General features: G+C 41.9%; 1 protein-coding gene across 2 annotated transcripts in view; it reads left to right on the plus strand.

The window, feature by feature from the left end:
• Positions 1-2,013: 2,013 nt before the first annotated feature.
• Positions 2,014-19,415, plus strand: part of CACUL1 (CDK2 associated cullin domain 1) — a 40,566-nt gene continuing 23,164 nt past the window's right edge. For both annotated transcript variants that reach the window (XM_042818348.1, XM_042818347.1), the window contains exons 1-3: positions 2,014-2,348; positions 6,751-6,877; positions 10,524-10,626. In XM_042818348.1, coding sequence (XP_042674282.1) covers positions 2,051-2,348; positions 6,751-6,877; positions 10,524-10,626 — 528 coding nt within the window. In that variant the 5' untranslated portion in view covers positions 2,014-2,050. The remainder of the gene's footprint in view (positions 2,349-6,750; positions 6,878-10,523; positions 10,627-19,415) is intronic.

A 19,415-nucleotide genomic window follows, 5' to 3' on the forward strand; every position in this document is an offset into this window, starting at 1 on the left:
CCTGCATATTGTTCACCAACAATACCACTTATCTGCTGCTTCCATGCACCCAGCTCTCACATGGAGTGCAGCAACAACTGCTCAGAGATTCCTACTCATCCCAGTGGTGTTTAGAAACACAGGTATAAGAGGAAGAAGAAAATACCCATACCTGAGTGATGTGGCTATTGATATAAAACGGAAATTACACAAAAGTTAAACAGCCAACAGAAGTAAGCATCACAGCCTGCTTCTGAAAGCCTTGATGGAGAAGCTCCCTTGTAGCCTTATTTCTACACAATTCTGCGTAGAAAATACTAATTTTTTTAATGAATCACACTTTCTGTGGATAATGTTAGGAAACCTTGATCTTCGTTTTTAAACTGCAATACAGCCTGCGGCTGTGACCTGATTATAAAAGCACTCAGCCAAAAAATAAAAAAAAAAGGTTATGAAGATTTAACAATTACACTTGTCTAGATAATTAAATATGATTCAGGAGACTGAAACTAATGTGCTGCTGCTGGTCTGCCATCTGCATGTTACTCTGTGGGCTAAAGCATTAGAGTGTACCGATGAGCTCACTGCAAGCCTTCCGACTCCAGGGATTTTATGGAGATGTGAGGACACTCAAGAAGCTCTTGTCAGAACCCTGCATGGCAGTGCCAATTAATACTGAAAATAATTACAGCTGTGCTACTGCAAAATATTATTTTGCAAAGACTGTGTTTAAACATAATTCAGATTTCCACATGCTGACGAGGAAAAGAGGAAACAACACGGACGGGTCTGTGAAGTGCATGCAGAAACAAGTGCTTCATTAATGATAAAATATTTAATAGTGCCTTTATCGGCATGCAGTCATGTGTTTAAATAGCATGAGCCACAGATGACTGTTTCAGCTCCTCATCTGCCTTATGGGAGGCAAGAAAGGGCTCGTTGTTTGATTTGTAAGATGAGACAGCTTGTTGCACAAGGCAATGGAGGAGACTGCACAGAGAATGCTGCAGCCAAGCATTCCCTGAGCTGCTTTGGACTCCTGCCATAAGGAAGTGCAGTGGGTGCAGCCGCTGTGCAGGGAACGTGAAAGGTATTAGAAAGGAAACGTACCTCTAAAGCAAAGAAAATGAATGACCCCACCTGGTCAGTAAACAACAGAGGTGGTAATTACACATGTGTGCAACACAGGGCTATGAAACAGAAATGAAATGCTAGGATTAAAAAGAAAAAAAAAAAAAGTGATGGGTTTCTCTTACTTCTTTTTTGCTTGTCTTAGATGTTAACGTAAGAGTTTCTGACATGAATCAAGCATAGATAAATCCCTACTGATAAGTTCCTGATTTCTTCTCAGGTCATGGTGTTCCCAAATGCTGGCAAACAATCTGAGAGCTGCTCTGGGGTCACTGGAAGCACTGAGTGGGAGGCACAGGGGAGCTGCTCTGCAGATGGAAAGCACAAACGTGTCTTTCTGGAAGCCAAGAGATGCAAACCTTATTTATGTTTCTTTGTGATTAACAGAAAATTGCAACACTCAGCTAAACCCAAATTCTGTGTCTGAATGGGCCGTGCTCACTGCCCTGGGCAGCTGTTCTGTGCCCACCGCCCTCTGGTGCAGACCCTTTCCCCCAGTCCCCACCCACCCCTCCCCTCACACAGCTCTGTTCCCTCGGGCTCTGACCAAACAGCGGACGCCAGCACAGCGAGGCATCGGGCAGTCACTCTTAAAGGAAAGGAGACATTATTCGTTTTGCTGCCCGAGAAGCGGAACCCCGATTCCACCCATGCGCCCCTCACAGCCCGGCCACGTGCCGCGCGCCACGCGAGCGCAGCCCCGCCCACTTCCGCTCCGTGCTCCAATCACCGCACGGCATCTCCGGAACTACGCTTCCCAGCGTGCCCCGCGGCACGGCTCCCTTGCCTCCTTCCGCTTTCCGCCTGCCGCAAAGTGTCGCGCCACGGCTCGCGGGCTGTGCCGGTGGCTGCGGGCCGTGCCCGGAGCGAGCCGCGGTGGCGGAGCGCGGCCGCCATGGGTGGAGGGCGCTGACCCCGCGCTGCCAGCGGCGGCGGCGGCATGGAGGAGGAGAGCATGGAGGAGGAGGGCGGCGGCGAGGCCATGATGGACGACCAGAACCACAACAACTGGGGCGCCGGCGGCTACGGGCGGCACCTGCTGGGCCCTGCCACCGCCGCTCCTCTCGGCGACCGTCTCCTGCGCGGCCCCGCGGGGCCCCCGGCCGGACCGCTGCTGCCCGTGGAGCCCGAGGCCAACGGCGTGCTGAGGAGCTGCGACCCGGCGGGCGCTGCGGGCAAGGGGGGGCCGGGAGCCATCGCCGCCGCCATCAACATCAACGCCTCCACCTCCAAGTTCCGTGAGTTAGCCCCGGCTGGCGGGGCTGCCCGCTGCCTTCCTCCTTCCCTCGCTCGGAGCTGGGCTGGCCGGGGGTGGGGGCTCGGAGCCTTCGCGAGGCGCTTCATGGAGCGTGGTCGGCGCTCGGCTGGGAGGGAGAAGTGCCTTTCCGAACGCTGCCGCGGCTGCTGAGCTGTGTCACGGGCCGGGGGTCGGCACTGCGGGACCGCGTGGCCTGGCCTGGGGCTCGTGACTTGGGGAACTGAGCCCAGTAGCAGGGAGTGGTGCAGGATGGTGCGAAGCCCGTTGGCTTGCTGGAGAGGAAATGCGTGCAGACCCGTCCCCAAAGGGTTGCATGTGTCTGTAGAGGCCTGGGAAGAGAAGCAGAGAGCTAGATTCAAACCATCGTTTGCAGTATGGTTTTAGCAGCAATGGTAAATGTAGACCTTTTTCTGCCGTTTTGCTGAGCTAAGGCTGAAGGAAGGAAAGGCCTTTCTGCTGTTCTTTTTGATTCTACTTTCATTTCTAGCAGTCATATCTCTGGGCGAAGTACACCCTTTTCCCTATTGGCTTTCAGAAAACTTGGGTTTGGTGAATAAATTCCTCGAACTATAGCCATGTAATTGCCATGATGAAATTTTGATGGGAAGTGTACTTCTTTTTTTCCTTCTTCCCTGTGCCAGCTCACCTGCATAGCTCCTCAGAAGCCAGAAGTTCAGGCTCCCTGCAGCCCCAGCTCCGTGGCTCTTGGCACACTGCCAGGGCCGGTTGCTTTGAAGCCGAGGCTCCCAGACTCCCTAAGCTTGCTGGCTCGTTGCCTGCCCAGCTGTCAGGGCCCCAGGTACCTTGGGGTGGCTTGTAAATGCTTGGGAAGGTTGCAGAGAAACGGTGCTCGGCTTCGCTAAATAGAGCCCTTCAATTCCCGATTCAGAAGTTGAGAGCTGGAGTTTTTCCTTCTATTTCAGAATGAAAATGCTTGCAAACTCTGGATCTTACACAAATGGGAAGGTTGTTTCCTAGCTAGTCTGTAGCATGTATGTAAGGGGCAGGAAAGGCAGCTCTGTGTGATTTTGCTTAGTGTGTGCTTTTTTGAGTTCTAGATTTTGCTTCTCCAGCATTAATATCCAACATCCCAATTGTCTTACTGGTATTCAGATATTTTTAAAAAGAAAATGAAGAGTCCTTTAAAATACAAAAACCTGTGAGGTGTTATATCTGGTACAACTTTTCTGCACCTTTACCTACTGTTGGTAATTGTGTATACAATCAACACAAATCCAGTGAGACAGTGAGGACAGAGAAAGTACAGCAGCTGAGCTGGGGTCCTGCATGTTCCAATCCTCATACTGACGTAGGACTCTTCCATCTCTACTTAATTATCACATATGAATAAAGGGAGAGAAGTTTCCTCAGGGGAAAATGGGCAGTGAATAGGGAGGCAGCTGTGCTCATTCCCCTCCTGTCTGCTGTGCTTTTGCAGTGGCTGAGCACACGTGCAAAACTGCCTGTCAGCGCTGAGCTTGACAAGAAAGTTGTCTGCTCTGTGCAGCATGAAGGGGTTCTTCAGAGAAGGGCTGTTCTCTGCTTCTGTCAAGAAGCTGAGACTTCCTTTTGGACAGGTTGTCCTGCAGTGACATGAATAGCTTATTTCCTGCAGTGCTCTGGTAAATCAGAGCTCTGGTGACATTCATATTGGTTTATTCCTTTGTATTTTTCCTCTAAAGCAAACAAACAAACAAATCTATCACCTGTGTTTTAGTATGTAATTAATTGCAGCTTATTGCTTTTGTTCATGTTTTTAGTTGCAGACTAATGTGGTCTAATGGTCCCTTTTTGGTCTTATTCATCTTGTAGATAAATGGAGGAAGAAGGTTAGAAATATTTAGAAGTTTCCATCTGGAGGGTGCAAGTAAATTCTCCTTCCTTTAGATTTGGATAAGGCTGAGAACTGAGATGTGGTAATGTGTTGTCTCCTTTAATAGCTTTTATGCAAGTTAGAGCAACATAAGGAAATCTTCCATGCTGTGGTGGACTTACAAGTAAACCTATTTCCAGTTGATTAGATTCAATCCTTGCTAATGATTTGTAAAGCAATACTGCTATGAAAAATGTTTCTTCATTGTCATAAAGGAGGAAGTAAGAAATTTTATTGCTGTAAGAGAAACTTCTTCCACACTGGTAACTGGGGGCATACCCTGGTTGTGGGGAGAATGTACAGTCTTCTTTTTTCATCCTTTTCAAACAAGGGTGAGTATGAATATATGTAATCCCAGTCCCATTTTGGATGGGCATGTGGGGCTGTGTCAGCATATCCAGTAAACCTCTGCCTGCCCTGTTGCATAATGTACAGTGCTTTGCACGTGGCTGCATACACAAATAGTATGATGAGAGGGGAAAAAGACGTTGAACATTATATTTACTCACCAGTGTTAGTGCAGATAGAGAAATCTGTCATTAAAAACAAACGGATTGAAAGCTGCTATGATGCAGATCCATGCACTTGCTGTATTCCCTCTCCAAACTGTTGTGCTGTGCTCAGGAAGTCTCTTGTCAGGCTGTGTGAGTACAAGAGAGAAGGGAGAAAAAGAAAGACATGGGTCTACAGCGATGGCTGCAGGTCTGCTCAGCACTCTCAGTTGTCTGTCTGATGTTCTTACGCTTGCACAAAATGTTTTTAGAGTTGTAGTGCACATTGCTAATTAGGTGGTAAGGCTTAACGTATTTCATTTCTGAGATGAAATAATCAAAGCTTCTTAAAGACGTCTTGCTTCTTTCACACTTGAATTTTTATTGACTCAGTAAATGACAGACGATGGACAGACCATGGTGTGCCTAGCTGGCAGCAGGTTGGGTTCCTTTATGCCTTCTTCCCTTCCGTTTTCAGCCATGGCTTTAAAAGAAGGGTGGCTTTTCTGTGTTACTGTAGTAAACTTTTGGAGTGCTTTTCAGGTAAAGTTGCCTTGCATAAATAACAATCAACAGGATCATTGATTGTTACTAATATTGTTCTTACTGTTCTGTATTATGACCTTTCATAGCCCTTTCTTGGGCTATGCAGAAAATTCTTACATTTTTCCTATCACTCGGATGAGTGATCCATGCCTACTTTTGGATTTTCTTCTTCTTTTTATAATTCTAACTGTTGTTGTTTTGGTTTTTTTTGCCATCCTGATAGATGTTTTGGAGAAGGCTGTATTTAGGTTCTGGCTATGGTACCAAAATATTTAGGTTATGCTATGAAGCTCATGCATATTCTTTTTCACTTACATGATTTCAGTGCTGCATTTGACTTGCACAGTTTTTCTTTTGAACTTCTCAGCGCATGGAAAAGCAGCAGTTGCTTTTCTAGCTTTGCTTGTGAAATGTAATTTGCTGGAGAGTATCAGTGTCCATTGAATCAGATTTGGGTGGAGCAGGGAGAGAAATGAAATGTGTGTGTTGTTACAGAAAACACCGCTTCCCACAAACTTGACCAACCTCAAGAAAATCAAGCTTGTCTTCTAGAATCACCCTTACCCTGCAGGTTGGAAATGGAGACAGTTGGATGCATATTCTTTGAAATGTTGGATGCCTGTTGTAGGGATAAACTGTTAAGAACAGCATCCTGAAAAGATGTGGGGAAAAAAGGTTACAGATGGTTTTAGAAGGGTTGTTGTAGTTTTTGTAAGGTGAGTGTGGTTCCTTTGCTTCCTGGTCCTGAGGTTGTTCTCGCAGAGCTTGCAGTAGCAGGATACTGCCTTCAAAAAGGCTGTTGCTGACTTGGGACAGTTGCTGAAACCTGACAGTAATCTGGTTTCTGGATTAGAAGAACAAAAAATAGTGATTGTTTGATGGGTTGGCCTTGGGCTCTTAGAGATGTAAATGTTGTGCCTGGCCTGTCTTCAGAACTGAAGTGTGGGAATCAAAGCTTTTAGGAAGTTAGGTGGAACCCATGAATGTTTCTTATGCAAATCTGATGGGGCTTTTGTAGAAAGCATTTTGTGCTTGAGCTGAGTAGTGTTTCTAGGCCTGGCTGCTGCTGCTGCTTTCTCCTTCTGTGTGCATAGGAAATATATAGATTAGGCATATATATTAGGAAAGCATCCTAACTATGACTGAAGACAAAGGAAACTGTATGGTATGAAGGTTTAGGCCAGGTGAGCTGCTGGCCTCGTCTGGGGTGCATAACAGCTGCTGGGAAGGACATTGGAAGAGGCAATCTATCCAGGCACCATTTGGCAGATTTTTTCCTTTTAATTTAAATAAAAAGATGCAAATTGAAGTATGGGCTTTATTTGTAGATGAGGTTATCTTAGCAGAACTGAGTTGTTCCTTATTTTTTTTTCTGCAAGCTCGGAGGTGTGTTTTGAAATTGCACCTCACTCATTTACTCCTGATCGTTTAACCAAAAGTCACTAAATATAATTTTCCTCTTTTCCTTGTAGTAATGAATGTTATAACAATTGAAGACTATAAGAGCACATATTGGCCAAAGTTGGACAGTGCCATAGATCAGCTTTTAACTCAGAGTCCTGGTGACTACATCCCTATCTCCTATGAACAAATATACAGGTAAGGAAATCTTTCAAGTGTTTCATGACTTCCTTTTTGTATGTTAATGTTTGTTCTGTCTTGCAGCCTATGCATGTGTCATGTTTTGTATTTATGTGGAAGGAAGAGAAGGTTCAATAAAGTAGAACATTGTTTAAATCATTTGAATGGGTAAATATCAGATAAATAACTTTATATCCCATGTTGTCAGAAGTAAGTACTGAAGGGGAGAAAATACATGAAGTGTTGATGCAAGAGTAATCTCCACCACAGTTGCTTAGTGTAATGCATTATGAAATGTATTGAAGTCTCAACATCCCTTTCCTCAAAGGGGAAGAGGAGAAAGGCATGGTAGGTGTCTGACTGGGGGGCTGCTGCCGTTTGCTGGTCCTTGCCTGCAGCACAGCTAGTAGCACAGTGTTGCACGCTGAGGAATAACACAGGCATTTCAGTCAATGCCTGCTCTTTTCAGAAAGTTTCAGCTGTGTCTCCTATTCACTTGTTCTTAGCTGTTGGTCCATCTAGTTTGAAACTCTGGATTGAAGAGCCAGATACCAGATTGGCAGACCTTCGGTCTTCCATCTTAACTCCAGTTAAGAATTTCAGTAAAACTCCTCTTTCCTCTTCAAGCTTCTGGAGCTGCTTTTGTCAGGATTCAGACATCAGCACATGTATAAATAATAATGGTAGTCAATTTGACTTGGGATGGGTTTTGCAACTGTAGTGTGTGTAATGAAACTCCCCTCCCCAGCTTGAAATTACATATGTGCTAACAGTCATCAGGAATAGTGAAGTCATCATCTGCTGGCAGTCCTCTGTAATTGACATGATCTATACCTGGTTAAGATTCTTTTTAAAATTATATATTAAAGGGGTAATACGTTTTAAGTTAATTCAATCGAACCCTTGGACATCAGAGTGAAACTTAGTGCAGTATTTTAGTGATACACAGATGTCTGAAGCATGTATTTTTAGTATTATCAAAACAAGTCTGTAACATAGCATTGCTGGGAAAGCTGGCATCCCTTTTTTGGAGTTTTCTTTTAAAGCTGCCTATGGATGTATTTACACTGACACAGCCTTTTCCAGCCTGGAGATTTATTTATTGTGGTGTCCCTTTGCCTGAGTTACAATCTAGACAAGATAGATTGAGGATGGAAGAAAGTTCCTTTTTGTTGAATTTATTGATGATGCTTCCATGGAATATCACAGAAAGTAAGTAGCAGACTTAGGGTGTAGATCCTCTCTGCTTCTCTATGCTAGTTCTTTGCTTTGAAAATTAAGGTTGTTTTTTTTTTTTTTTTTTTTTTTTTTTTTAGTCTCAAGCAGCTAGATATCTTTTTTTCCCTCAGTGAGATTGAGCTGAAAATTGGCTTGTCTGCTTTGATCATCTTTGTGCTGAATAAAGGACTTGAGGTTTCTTTATTGCGGACTTGAAATGTCTTATTAGATATACAAGCTAGAGTATTTTCTGTGGTCAGTAACTGCACAGCAGTGAAAGCTAGGCGATAACTTCAGAGGTGTGTATGCTGATATTTGCTGTGGATCAGTTTAGATATAAGCTACCAAAGTGTGATCAGTGACTGTTCTCATCTTTGAGTCCAAAGCTTGCCTGTTTATAGTTGCTTCCTCTTAAAGGAATGAAGTTAACAGAGTTGTAACAAAGTGAGATGAGGAAAATGTGGGCAACCAAGCTGTGTTTTTGACAATCCTTACAAGTGTTTCTTAAGGCTAATGCAAGTAGATCACTGTTCCTCAAGACACCTTACAATCTCAAAACTTCATTCCTCCCACTAACTGTCCTACTTGAGTGGTGCTGAGCTGTGCTAACAGACTAACAAGTCAGTGGCTTCTTTGGGGGTAATAGAAGGGCAAGGATGATTCACAGAGTCAGCCTACAATCGGGAAGTGAAAACAGGATCTGCAAATGGGGAAGTAACATCTAAATATAAGTGTTCAGATAAAGTATAAACATGTCCTACATGCACTTATTAAAAACTGCAACATATCCTGTAGTCAAACACCAGAAGTACAGTGATAGTGCATGTAGCAGTAAGCAGACCTGCTTTAAAATTCAGTTTAGTTATGAAGTTATAAATGAAGCTGTCAGCTTGAGGAAGCAGCTGTATACCCATTGGTGATGCAGCAAACAAACATCAGGCCGTTGTTGCTGTTGGTGTGCTGGCTGGTTTGTAAGAGATCACAGTAGTCATTTTGTCTTTTCTTACCAATGTTTCTTTCTTTGATCTAAATTAAATTCATATGCTTGCTGTTGCAGCACCGTAACGAAATATCTTCTGCTCCTGATGGTTCCACAGAAGGACCTACTATTGGTAGACTTCATGTGAAAGAATTAGGTTTTTTGACTACTTTTTTTAAACAATACCACACTGCACATTATTTTTAAAATATGAGAGAGGGAGTGGTGTAGGATATCTTTTTTTCTTTAAAAAACAACAACAGTGGCTTTACATAAGGGTGAACAAAATATTTTTGGTGCTTTTGAAGTTGTCAAAGGGAATTGTAAAAGGTAAAGGAATATTAAATCTGTTACTGGTAGTCTGCTTGTCAAACCTTCTTCCAAAAGGATTTGAGAATGGCAGTTACTGAAGTACGTACTGTCTTGGCCCCTGAAGTCACAAGTGTTGGTGTTTTACCTTTTCTTTGCATTACAAAATTAGAGTAGCCCTGAGCTGTGTCAATGCCACCTCTTCAGTTTTTTTTTTTTCCTGGAATCACTTGCTCAGTTAGGAATCACATGTGATTATTACCTTGGAGGGATGTGTTGATTTTCTTTAGCCTGTAGGTATCATTAAAAACATACCAGAATTGTTGTCTGGGTTCTGGACATCTCATTAATTTCTGTGCATGTTCTAAGGAACAGTTTTTGGCCTGAAGTACTTGTTCTTGCAGTACTCCACATAGTCAGGGAGAGAGGGGCAGGAAAGAGGCATGGGGAGGAGGTTTGGTCTGACCAAGGTCCAGATGAAGGCTTCCTGTGCCTCTTAGTTTTTGGCAGCTATCTTTCAGGGGCTGACTTAGAGAATGTAAGCACTGTAGTGAAGCAGAAGTTACTTGGTGCTGATAATGCCCTGAAGATGACTGCCTTAATGCTACTTGCTGCTTAAAATTGTGTGTGTGTGTGTGTGTGTGTCTTATAACCATTGTAAATGTTTTACGTACGTAGACCTACTGCAGATGTGCTGTTATTGCAAAATGAGAGCAGTAAAATGTTCTTAAAAAGCAAAAGTGACACTGAAGAGCAGAATTAATACAGCCAATCCGTGAAGTGGAGAACAAAAGTTGTGTTTCTCTTTGCACATCTTTGTTTATTGTGAAATATAGTTGTTGGTTGTTTTTTTGTTTTTAGGTTTTAAGTCACAGAAGATAGAACAACATGCGTAGGGCTTTATTTTCAGAACTTCTGCTGGTCTGTTCAGAAGTGCCCTGTTAGAGTTCATTGTAAGTTAAGCTGTAGTTAGGTGGGGCTGAAGGCATGGCTGACTTAAGAGTCTACTGCAGTAGGGCTGCATTTAGAAGTTCAGCAATCATTCACTTAAGTTTGTTAGCATCTGAATTGAGACTTGAACGAAATATTTTGAAGTCTGTTACCCTTCATTGCAAACTGTTGTAAGTTCATTGTTTGTTCCTATATTTGTTTCTGCAGTTGTGTGTATAAGTGTGTATGCCAGCAGCATTCGGAACAGATGTATAGTGACCTAATAAAAAAGATAACTAACCACTTAGAGAGAGTCTCAAAGGAGCTGCAGGTAAGAAGCTGCACAATCTAATTCTATCTTTCCTGGGATCTGTGCTTATATTGGAGCAGCATGGAGATGGCCTATGGAGGGTGTTGCTGTTAATTCTAATTTATGCCAGTTTACTAAATTGAGAACTGCCTCACGCACTGATAGAATACCAACTACTGGGTCTGATTGGATGGCACCAATTAGCCTTAGGACAGCAGTGCCTAAAACTTAATATAATACAGAATCAAAGACTTGAGAAGGGGAAATCTAAAGTGTAACCTGCTATGTAAACACTTCAGTGAAATATAATCTGAGCGTGACATGGATATCTGCCATTGCTTTGTTAATCTTTATCAACAGCTTTATAGTCTTTGTGCTTCATAAGCAGTGCAAAAATAAATTTAAAGGAAGAAATTAAAGTGACTTAAGTATGCAGTAATGCATAACTGGTATTTCATAATCCATGTGAAGATTGCTGCAGTTTATTCTGCATTTTTCTTGCCTATCTCTAGATGTCAGTGGTTTACAGCAGTCCTAATACAACTTGTATATACCTATCTTTACATCTTATTTGTGCATCCATGTTTGTTCTCGTGTGCGTTCCTCACTGAAAATCCCTTTTGGGTTAGAATCTCCAGGCACATGCTTGACTTTGTTGTCACTGGCAACAACACTTATTTTCTTAGTTGGTGTCATTTTCTGACTGATTTTTGAGTTCTGTACTGACTTGTGTTGAGTCAAGCAGAGATGCCAAATGCATAGGAAGCCTAAATTATAGCAGTTCTTTCAGTGCTTCTAATAACTGATAGGTAATTTCGGTCCGTCGTGTGCAGTCTTACTGCTAAGTGCATCAGATACTTCTGGCTAAGCTTGCACATCCATCAAAATATACCTCACTGTAATCGTTCTGATGTTCTGCTCTCATGTCATGCTTTTCCTCTTACTGCATTCTTTAAAAACACAAAAACCAAAAGGAGCCAAGACCCGAAATGTAGTGGATGTGATGTCTGGGACAGTCTTTAACTATGAAATATCTAGGTCAACTTGAACTGGATTTCTTGCTGCTTTTCTGTTTTATGATTTCTTTATTCCTTGCAAAGAGACAGCCTCAGCTGTTCTGTAACTGCTTGTCAGTGCAGATAAGCATAATGTTTAGAATGAAGTCTTCCCTGGGTCCCGCTGAACTGGTGCAGCCTGTATGTTTTTCCTCTGATTGTGAGAAGTAAGAATCATTGCAGCTGTACAGGTTTGGCCAGTTCTTCTGATACATTCCCTAGGAGAGTACTATACTGCTTTGAATTTGGAAATACCCCAAATTCTTTTCTTTGTAGCAGTCCTTGATGGCTTCCTCAGTCCTGAAACTGCAGGTTTTGATGTTTCCCTTGGCAAATAAATGCATTCAGTTCTTCTGCCTAAAAACAAGGTAATCTGAACCTGAGTAGTGGAAGGAGTAATTGACAACTGTGTAATGCAGCCTTTGTCTTGCAAAAGTTTTCATAGGTAGGGTAGACACACCTTATGGCAGGTGGCAGGAGAGTGGTAATACAACACTGTACCATCTTCAGGTGACTCTGTTTTTGGGTAAATGGTAAAAACATCTTTTTGAGCTGCTTGAAGAAAAACCTGTATGCCTTAAAAAAAAAAAAAAATTGTTCTGTAAAGAAACCGTATTAGTTATGGATTGTGGTGTTACTACAGTGCATTTTATTATCCTATGTCTTTGCTCTTTGTTCCTTTTGGTGACATGTAGTCACTTGGGTTTAGGGCTGAAGCATGGTGCTAGATCTTTACCCTACAATCACCAACAAAAAATCACTATATAAACGTTGGTCACTTGGAAGTTTCCAGTTCACACAATATAAATAGGATGTATGCATATCCTTTCAGTGCACAGTATGTGATGTTTCACTTTCTCTGACGTAAGCTCATTCCACCTGCCAACAATATTTAATTGAATTGTGGAATTCTCTTGAGTTGGCGAGGTGTGACTTAATGAGAAGTAATATTTTTATGTATAGAGAGGCCAAGGCTGCTCAGGACAAGCCAAGGTTTTTGTGTGAGAACACAGATCATCACAGCAACTGATATGGCGGGCAGCTGCAGTGTCTTGTTCTGGACAAGCTGAACAGCTTCTTTGTGTAGAAGTGCAATGGTTTCATGGCAGGTGGATTGCAGAATATCTACGTGTAACCAACATGCCAGAGCAAGCCATTCCAATACTAGGAGTGCTCAGCAGCAGCAGTAAAACTGTCAGATACCAAATGGTGGAAGTGGAGCATCTAAGGAGACCAGTCCGACCTGCTTTTGCTAGTTCCTCATCATACTGACGTTTATCCTCTTTCCTTGCTGCATTTATTGCATGAACTCCCTATGTAATTTTTTTTCTTCCTCTGCTTGTCTGGTAAGCCTGCCTTTGGCTGAAGTTGGTGAAAGGATGGAGGTGGGCAAGGTTGGTCTGGGTGCCCCAGGTACTGCTGAGGATGCAATGGGATATGCGCACCTTCCCACCTGCTCACTTCTGCTGTTGCTGACTGGGTGTTGTGTTGGGTGGCCCTGGTGTTTGTTCCCCTAGTACACCTGAAGGGCTGCCCCACACATTATTGGCTTGAGAAGTTAATTTGTGGTGGTGAGGGAGGAGTTAAGAAAATATGAGTGGGCTGAATGCACACTCAGCGTGTTCGGCATTGGGTGAAAAGCCGTGAACATTGCCTGCTGAGAAGTACATTGAAATGAGGTGAATTTCTTATTGCATCATCACTCCTTTGAGATGGAGACATATATCTTGAGACATGTCTTACTCCCTCCTGGCTGTGCAGGTCAATGATCCTCTCCTCCGCCTGTTTCACATAGGGAGAGGCTATGAGCAAGGGTTGCCTTCCTTTCTCCCAGCTGATGTTGGACCAGCTTTTCTGCATTAGTACGATTGAGTTTTGTTAGGAAAATGAAAGTTCCCTAACTCTTAGTTGGTCAGAATTCTGGTTTGTGTTTTAAAGAGAGTGATGGCAGAACACACAAATGGATGTACTTGCTGTTGTCCTGAGGCCTATTATACCTGTATGCCTACTGATGATTTTTTTTTTTTTCAAGGTGCTTTATTTGGAAACTTTTTATTGGTAATGGACATAGCCCATTATGCTGTGGTTTAAAATAGTGACAGCTGTTTTTGTGGGTGAGTGCTGAGTCATTCAGATGTATGAGGTGAGGTGAATATGTAGACATAATTTCAATTTAAATACATTTCCTTTTAAAAATAGTGTAACTATAAGACTGTATTTGCATTAATGATGAGTGTTTGGCCTAAACATGTCACTTGTGCCTTGGTAAAGTCATTTGAAATTAATTTATCTGTCCATTATGTATCTCTTTAGGAAGTGACACTGGAAAGGACTTTGAGAATTGGCAATCAAAATGTATCCAGGCATTGAGCAGGCCCATGACAAAGTGCAAGTACAGTTAACCTATTATTGGTTTGGTTAGAAAAATCTCAGTAAATCGCTTAGGAAATGACAGTGAGGTGAAAAGCAATAGTTTGTTGTGTTACAAGGCTTTTATTTTAGAGCAAAGGAGTAAAAGGGTTCTCTTGATTCTAAGTCTTTATCAGAAACAGTTCTGTTCACTGACTGTAATTCTTGTGTTCAGTGAAGTTACTAAGAGAAGTCCTGTGTTTCTTTAAGTAAATTAACACTAGTTTGCTTGCATGCTGTTTATTTTGAACCAAACAGAGCTAAAATGGCAGAATTTCTTGCTTAGATTCCACCTGTCTAAAAGCACTGTATCGAGTGTGGAGCCAGTTGCTGATAGCTTGTTTATCCTCTTGGATGCTCTAGAGAGCTTGAGGTTTTTCTCCTTTGTTGTATGATGAGAGGAGTGTGTTTATTATGAACAACACTATTTTATTATGAACACAAGGGTGCTGAGCAGTCTCTGGTGTTGGTGGATGCTATATGTTGTATAGTCCCCATCACCTGCAGGTTGAGTCTTTGCTGTGCAATGGCAGAGAGCTTTCCTGCCTAATATGAATCCTTGCAGCTTCTGAGCCTTCTTTGTTGCCAGCTTTCAAACCGACTGGGGCTGCATATGAGAAAATCTTTTCTCATCTTCCAATCTATTGATTACTTGGAAGAATATGCATTAGCATCTGGTTACCGTCAAGTCATTCTGCTGTCTTAAGAACTGTTCTCTAGGAACTGAGTGCCTTGTATTGTGCTGTTGTCTGTCATCTCCTGTCCTTAGAAGTGTGTCAGCAGTTATCCTTTGTGGACAGCCTGTTCCTTCCTTGCCTCTTCTTTCTTTATCATGTTTGTCTCCTGCTTGTTCCCTGTGGTTTCAGGGAATTTTGTCTTCCATTGATGAGTGGGCTGTCATTTCCTTCCCCAGTTTTTTCTGAAATACTAATCTGATAAACATAGCAAGGCTGTCAGATGCCTGACCTGGAACTTCAGATTACCTTCTGAATTTTGTTTTTGTTTTAGAAACTGTTGTGTAACTTTCAGTATTTCTGCTGATTGCAAGAGTAGATGTGAAGCTTTAGGTGGTTGTGTTTTGCTTATGAACTTTACTGTAGTCACCATGGTGTTATAAAGTGCAACCAGGTAGAACTTTCAGTGCATGGTAAAACTGAACTGGGCAGTTCATCAACACTGCATCATTAGGTACAGCACTGCAGTTCTTCTTAGTATACTTTAAGTTTTAGCCCAAACTGTTTTGTAGATGCTTTGCTTTCTTTCCAAGGTATGTTGAAGGTTACATGTGTCAGAAGTTCCATCATACAGCCGGACAACACCATCTCTGCCTATTTTTTTGTATGGAAGGTCAGGCTGGGCATGCCACCTGTGTGAAGAATCCCATTCTTGTTCCACTGTTTGTATGGGTACTGCTTGGTTTGTTGGCTGAATGAGAGGAGGTAGCAAGCTTTGGTGGTTGCTACAAGAAACGAAACATCAGGAAAGTAACACTCAAAGGAGCTCTTACTATTTAAAAATATTTGATTCATTCCCTGGAATGCTTACCATAGTTACTAGAGTTTCTCAAGCACTGATTTAAGAAAGAAACTGCCACCGCTGTGTTCTGTGTGTAGAAAAGAGCATAAGTTGTGCTGGAAAACAAAGTGAAAACCTTCATTTCTCAAGTCATCTTATGTATGCTGGTATTTCTCAGCATTCTTCTGGGTCAGGTAATATGTATGTATTTTTAAGAGGAAACTCAAACTGGCCATTTTTCTGGTCAGTGATATTTAAGGGGCAGAAGAATATCATTCTGCTGCTGTAGGTGTTCATCCAGCAGTTTTACAAGGGAACATTACTTAATTTCCTGTAAAACAGGCTGTTAATGCTCTGATCACATGGAACTGAATCAGATCAAATGAGTAGTACTAGAAGTTTCTCAGAAACCAGATGTAGAAATATGTTCATCTTGGTGTGTGGATGTCAAAAAGATGAAGACAGTTATGAGTATTTATGGTGTACAGCTTGAGGGCAGGCTTTTAATGGATGACAGTCTTTGAATAAATTGAACTTTGGCTTAAGTGTTTTTCATAAGAAGTTTTGATAGCGTGTTTGGCTGGTGAGACAGACCTGGGAATCTCCTATATCTGCAGGGCAAAGTAAGCAAATGGTGCTTTACTGAGGAAGAACAAAAGCTGCTTTAAAAGAGTCAGAGTGCTTACACAAATAACGAGTTAGTTCATGTAGTTATAGCTTCACTCTCTTCTCACTTGGCAGGCATGGGAGGGATGCTGCAGCATGTGTGCTGGCATCCTGGCAGTGAGTGTTCCCAAGAAAATGGAACTGTGCAGCAGTGTAAGAATGCAGGCTTTACTGAGCATGTTGCTGATTGTGCCAGATGAGTATTCATAAACAGATGAGTTTTGTGTTCTGAAACAAAGACCTGTTGTCATTGTTTCTCTCTTAATGAGCAGTTTTGTGTTGAGCCAGCAGCCTGCCTTCTGCTGCTTGTTCTTTTGTGTGTTTAGTCCAAGTATGATATTCAGATTGCAGAAAAAAAAGTAACCCATATTCACATATATGTAAGTTCAAACGACTAGATATTATATTAGATGCTAGAGTTTTAGGGAAGGCCACTTTAGTATACTGCATGTCATTGCTTGTTAGGGATGACGTATGAGATGTAGACGTCATCTTTCTCAAATGTGCTTTTAATTCTCATATCTCTTGGTGCTGAGATGTCTGTTATGTGGAAGGAGCTTTAACGATGTCCTTAGCATCAGTCTTTTAAAAACAGCCACAGTATTTTATGCTAGGAAAGTCTTCAAAAACAAGTTGAAGATGTTAAATGAATGCATCTCTGTCGTTTGAGAAATCTGACCTCATTTAACATCTTCAACTTGTTTTTTAGTACAACTGGATCACAGTCTGAGAAATCTGACCTTGCTTTCTCCTGTGAACAGACACGTTAAATGGTTGCTGCTGGAAATTGTACTTAACTGTGAATGGTAGATGAGACCTTTTGTAGGAGAGGATTTGAGCTGTTTTTCCATATGGAGCCAACTGAAAGGGGAAATGAGTTCTCAGATTGATGGGTTTCAGAATGAGGAGTGGAGGAATGAGGTTCCTCTTTTGGGAAATCCTTAGGCTGGCGGTACATTTTTCTTTCTTTATATCGGTAGATGCTTTAATACATCCCTCAGGTATGATAGGAATGGTTTTTAAAGACTTAGTATTTTCTAGAGGGTTGTGAGGAATAAATATTCTTATCATTTTTCTCCCTGTGTAATTAAAAGCTGAATGGATGTGTTACTGTTTTTGGACTAAGACCAAGAATAAAAAATCCCAGTTCAAGCAGTTTCTTTATTTTCTTATAAAATCACAGCAGACTGATAGATTATTTTTTTTTTTTTTAAATGCTGGCCATTTAATAGAACAATCTTAGAACCTCTGTTTGTTCACAAAAGGTTGTTTGGTTGACTTAGTGCAGTGCTTTTTTTTAAATATAAATAAAATTTGTGTTTATATGAAGCTAATCCCAATCCAGTTATTGTCATACTAGCATGAATAGAGAACATGGAGAAAGTTCCTGTGCTCAGACAAATTATTGCTATCAGTATGGCTGTTTTGAGCAGCTGTGCAACAACACAGTAAGCAGAAGACATAGAGCTGGTTTTATTTTCCCCACACAGGTTGCAGTGGCTGTGAAAATAGATGGCCTGTGAAAATACTGTTTTTGAGTTCTTTGGCCTGTGCTTGTGAGTGGTTTTCTTTAAGTTTACAAATCAAGCAATAATTCAGGAGAGTTTGGTTGTTGAGCTCTTGTTTTTTCTTTTGAAACAAGTGGGATGAGGTTGTTGATGCTCTTCTGTTTGCATCTCCAGCACTGAAATGCTACCAGGAGAATAAGACTCAGTGATAATGACATGTTAATGTCATGATTTTGCTTTCTAGAGGTTAAGAACAAAGCTGAATGCTTGCCTAGTGATTGCTTCCCTTGTAGCTCTTAGGGCTTCTCTCACCCTCTTTTGTTTGGACCTAGAGCTCTCATTTTCTGCTTGGTTGTAGGGCAGTGGTAGCCAGCAACTTCCTGGTATTTTCTGATTGAAGACTTGAGGTTGTTCTTGGAAGGCAGCTGGGTGTGCATTTGTGATTCCTTCTTAACATTGCTCTCTGTATGACACAGGCTTTGCGTGGTGAGCAAATGGTGTTCTTCAGTGCAGCAAAAAGGTATCAAACTTGATGGCCCCTGTAAACAGGACTGGCAAATTGTCCGGATGCTTTCTGTATTTTGTTTCAAGTGGAAAGTGTGGGCTGTCAGTGTGAGAAAAGCATTGCTCTGCGTGAGGCTGTTGTTGCCTGCTGTTTGACATGCTTTTTGAAGTACAATTTTCCTTTTTCTTTAATCTTAGAAGTTGCCTACCAAGTCTTTATAAACCAGAGAGTCTTAACCATATTTAAAGTTGAGGTTAGAAAGGACTGAAGCAGGAATACGTTTTGCTTAGAAATACAGATTTCATTGCATGTTATTTACCATAAATTATATGTCTTCATATACATACATACACATGTATATGCATACGTATGCACATACATGAAAAGGAGTCCCTGGGGTTTGTTGACACTTCTATACATTGTTGGCATTTTGCACTAAAATTTGTTTGGCTGTCCCTGAGAATGGAATGTGCAATAAGATTAATAACTTCTATATTGTTATTCCTCATTTTGGTCGTAAGCTTTGGCAATGAATGTATAGAATAACACTCTTTATTTCTCTGCCAGGTTTACTTTCCTTCCTGAAATGTGTGTTCTGTATTGGAGTTAGCTGTGAAAATTACTCATGTGTTCATTAAACATATTAAGAAGGGGAGCTAAGGAAGCCAGCATAAAGAAAAAAGGTTTTGTAAATGGAGACCACTTAATAGAGCAAAACACCAATGTGAATTCTAACTGTACTTTGTAGGCCTCTGCTGAATGTTTGTGCAAATGTTGAAAAATCTGCTGCTTAAAGATAAGAGCTGTAAGTTGTGATAAGGTAGTTGTGGTGTAGTCAGTCTTGAGCATTTCTCACATCGCAGATGCTTTGTGTGAGATATTAGAGCGTGTTTTCTTGCAGGCTTTTTGTTACTGCTGCCTTTTTACACTCTCTTGAATAGAGCAGTAGGAGAGGAAGATGATGCAAGAGAAAAGAAGCTGTGCTGCTTGTAAGCGAGCATCACTTGGGCGTGCGGCAGCAGAAGCTCAGGCAGCCAGCCCTACTCTAGTGAAGGGAGCACAGGAGGAGAGCAAGAGGTGGCCAGTGGTGGGGGCATTGGGTTTGCATGGTCAGGATGGAGTGCAGATGAGTGGAGGAATGCTTTGTCCCAG

Source organism: Centrocercus urophasianus, unplaced genomic scaffold (assembly GCF_019232065.1).
Source record: "Centrocercus urophasianus isolate 14NV4802_14NV808 unplaced genomic scaffold, USGS_Curo_1.0 seq_17, whole genome shotgun sequence".
NCBI lineage: Eukaryota > Metazoa > Chordata > Aves > Galliformes > Phasianidae > Centrocercus > Centrocercus urophasianus.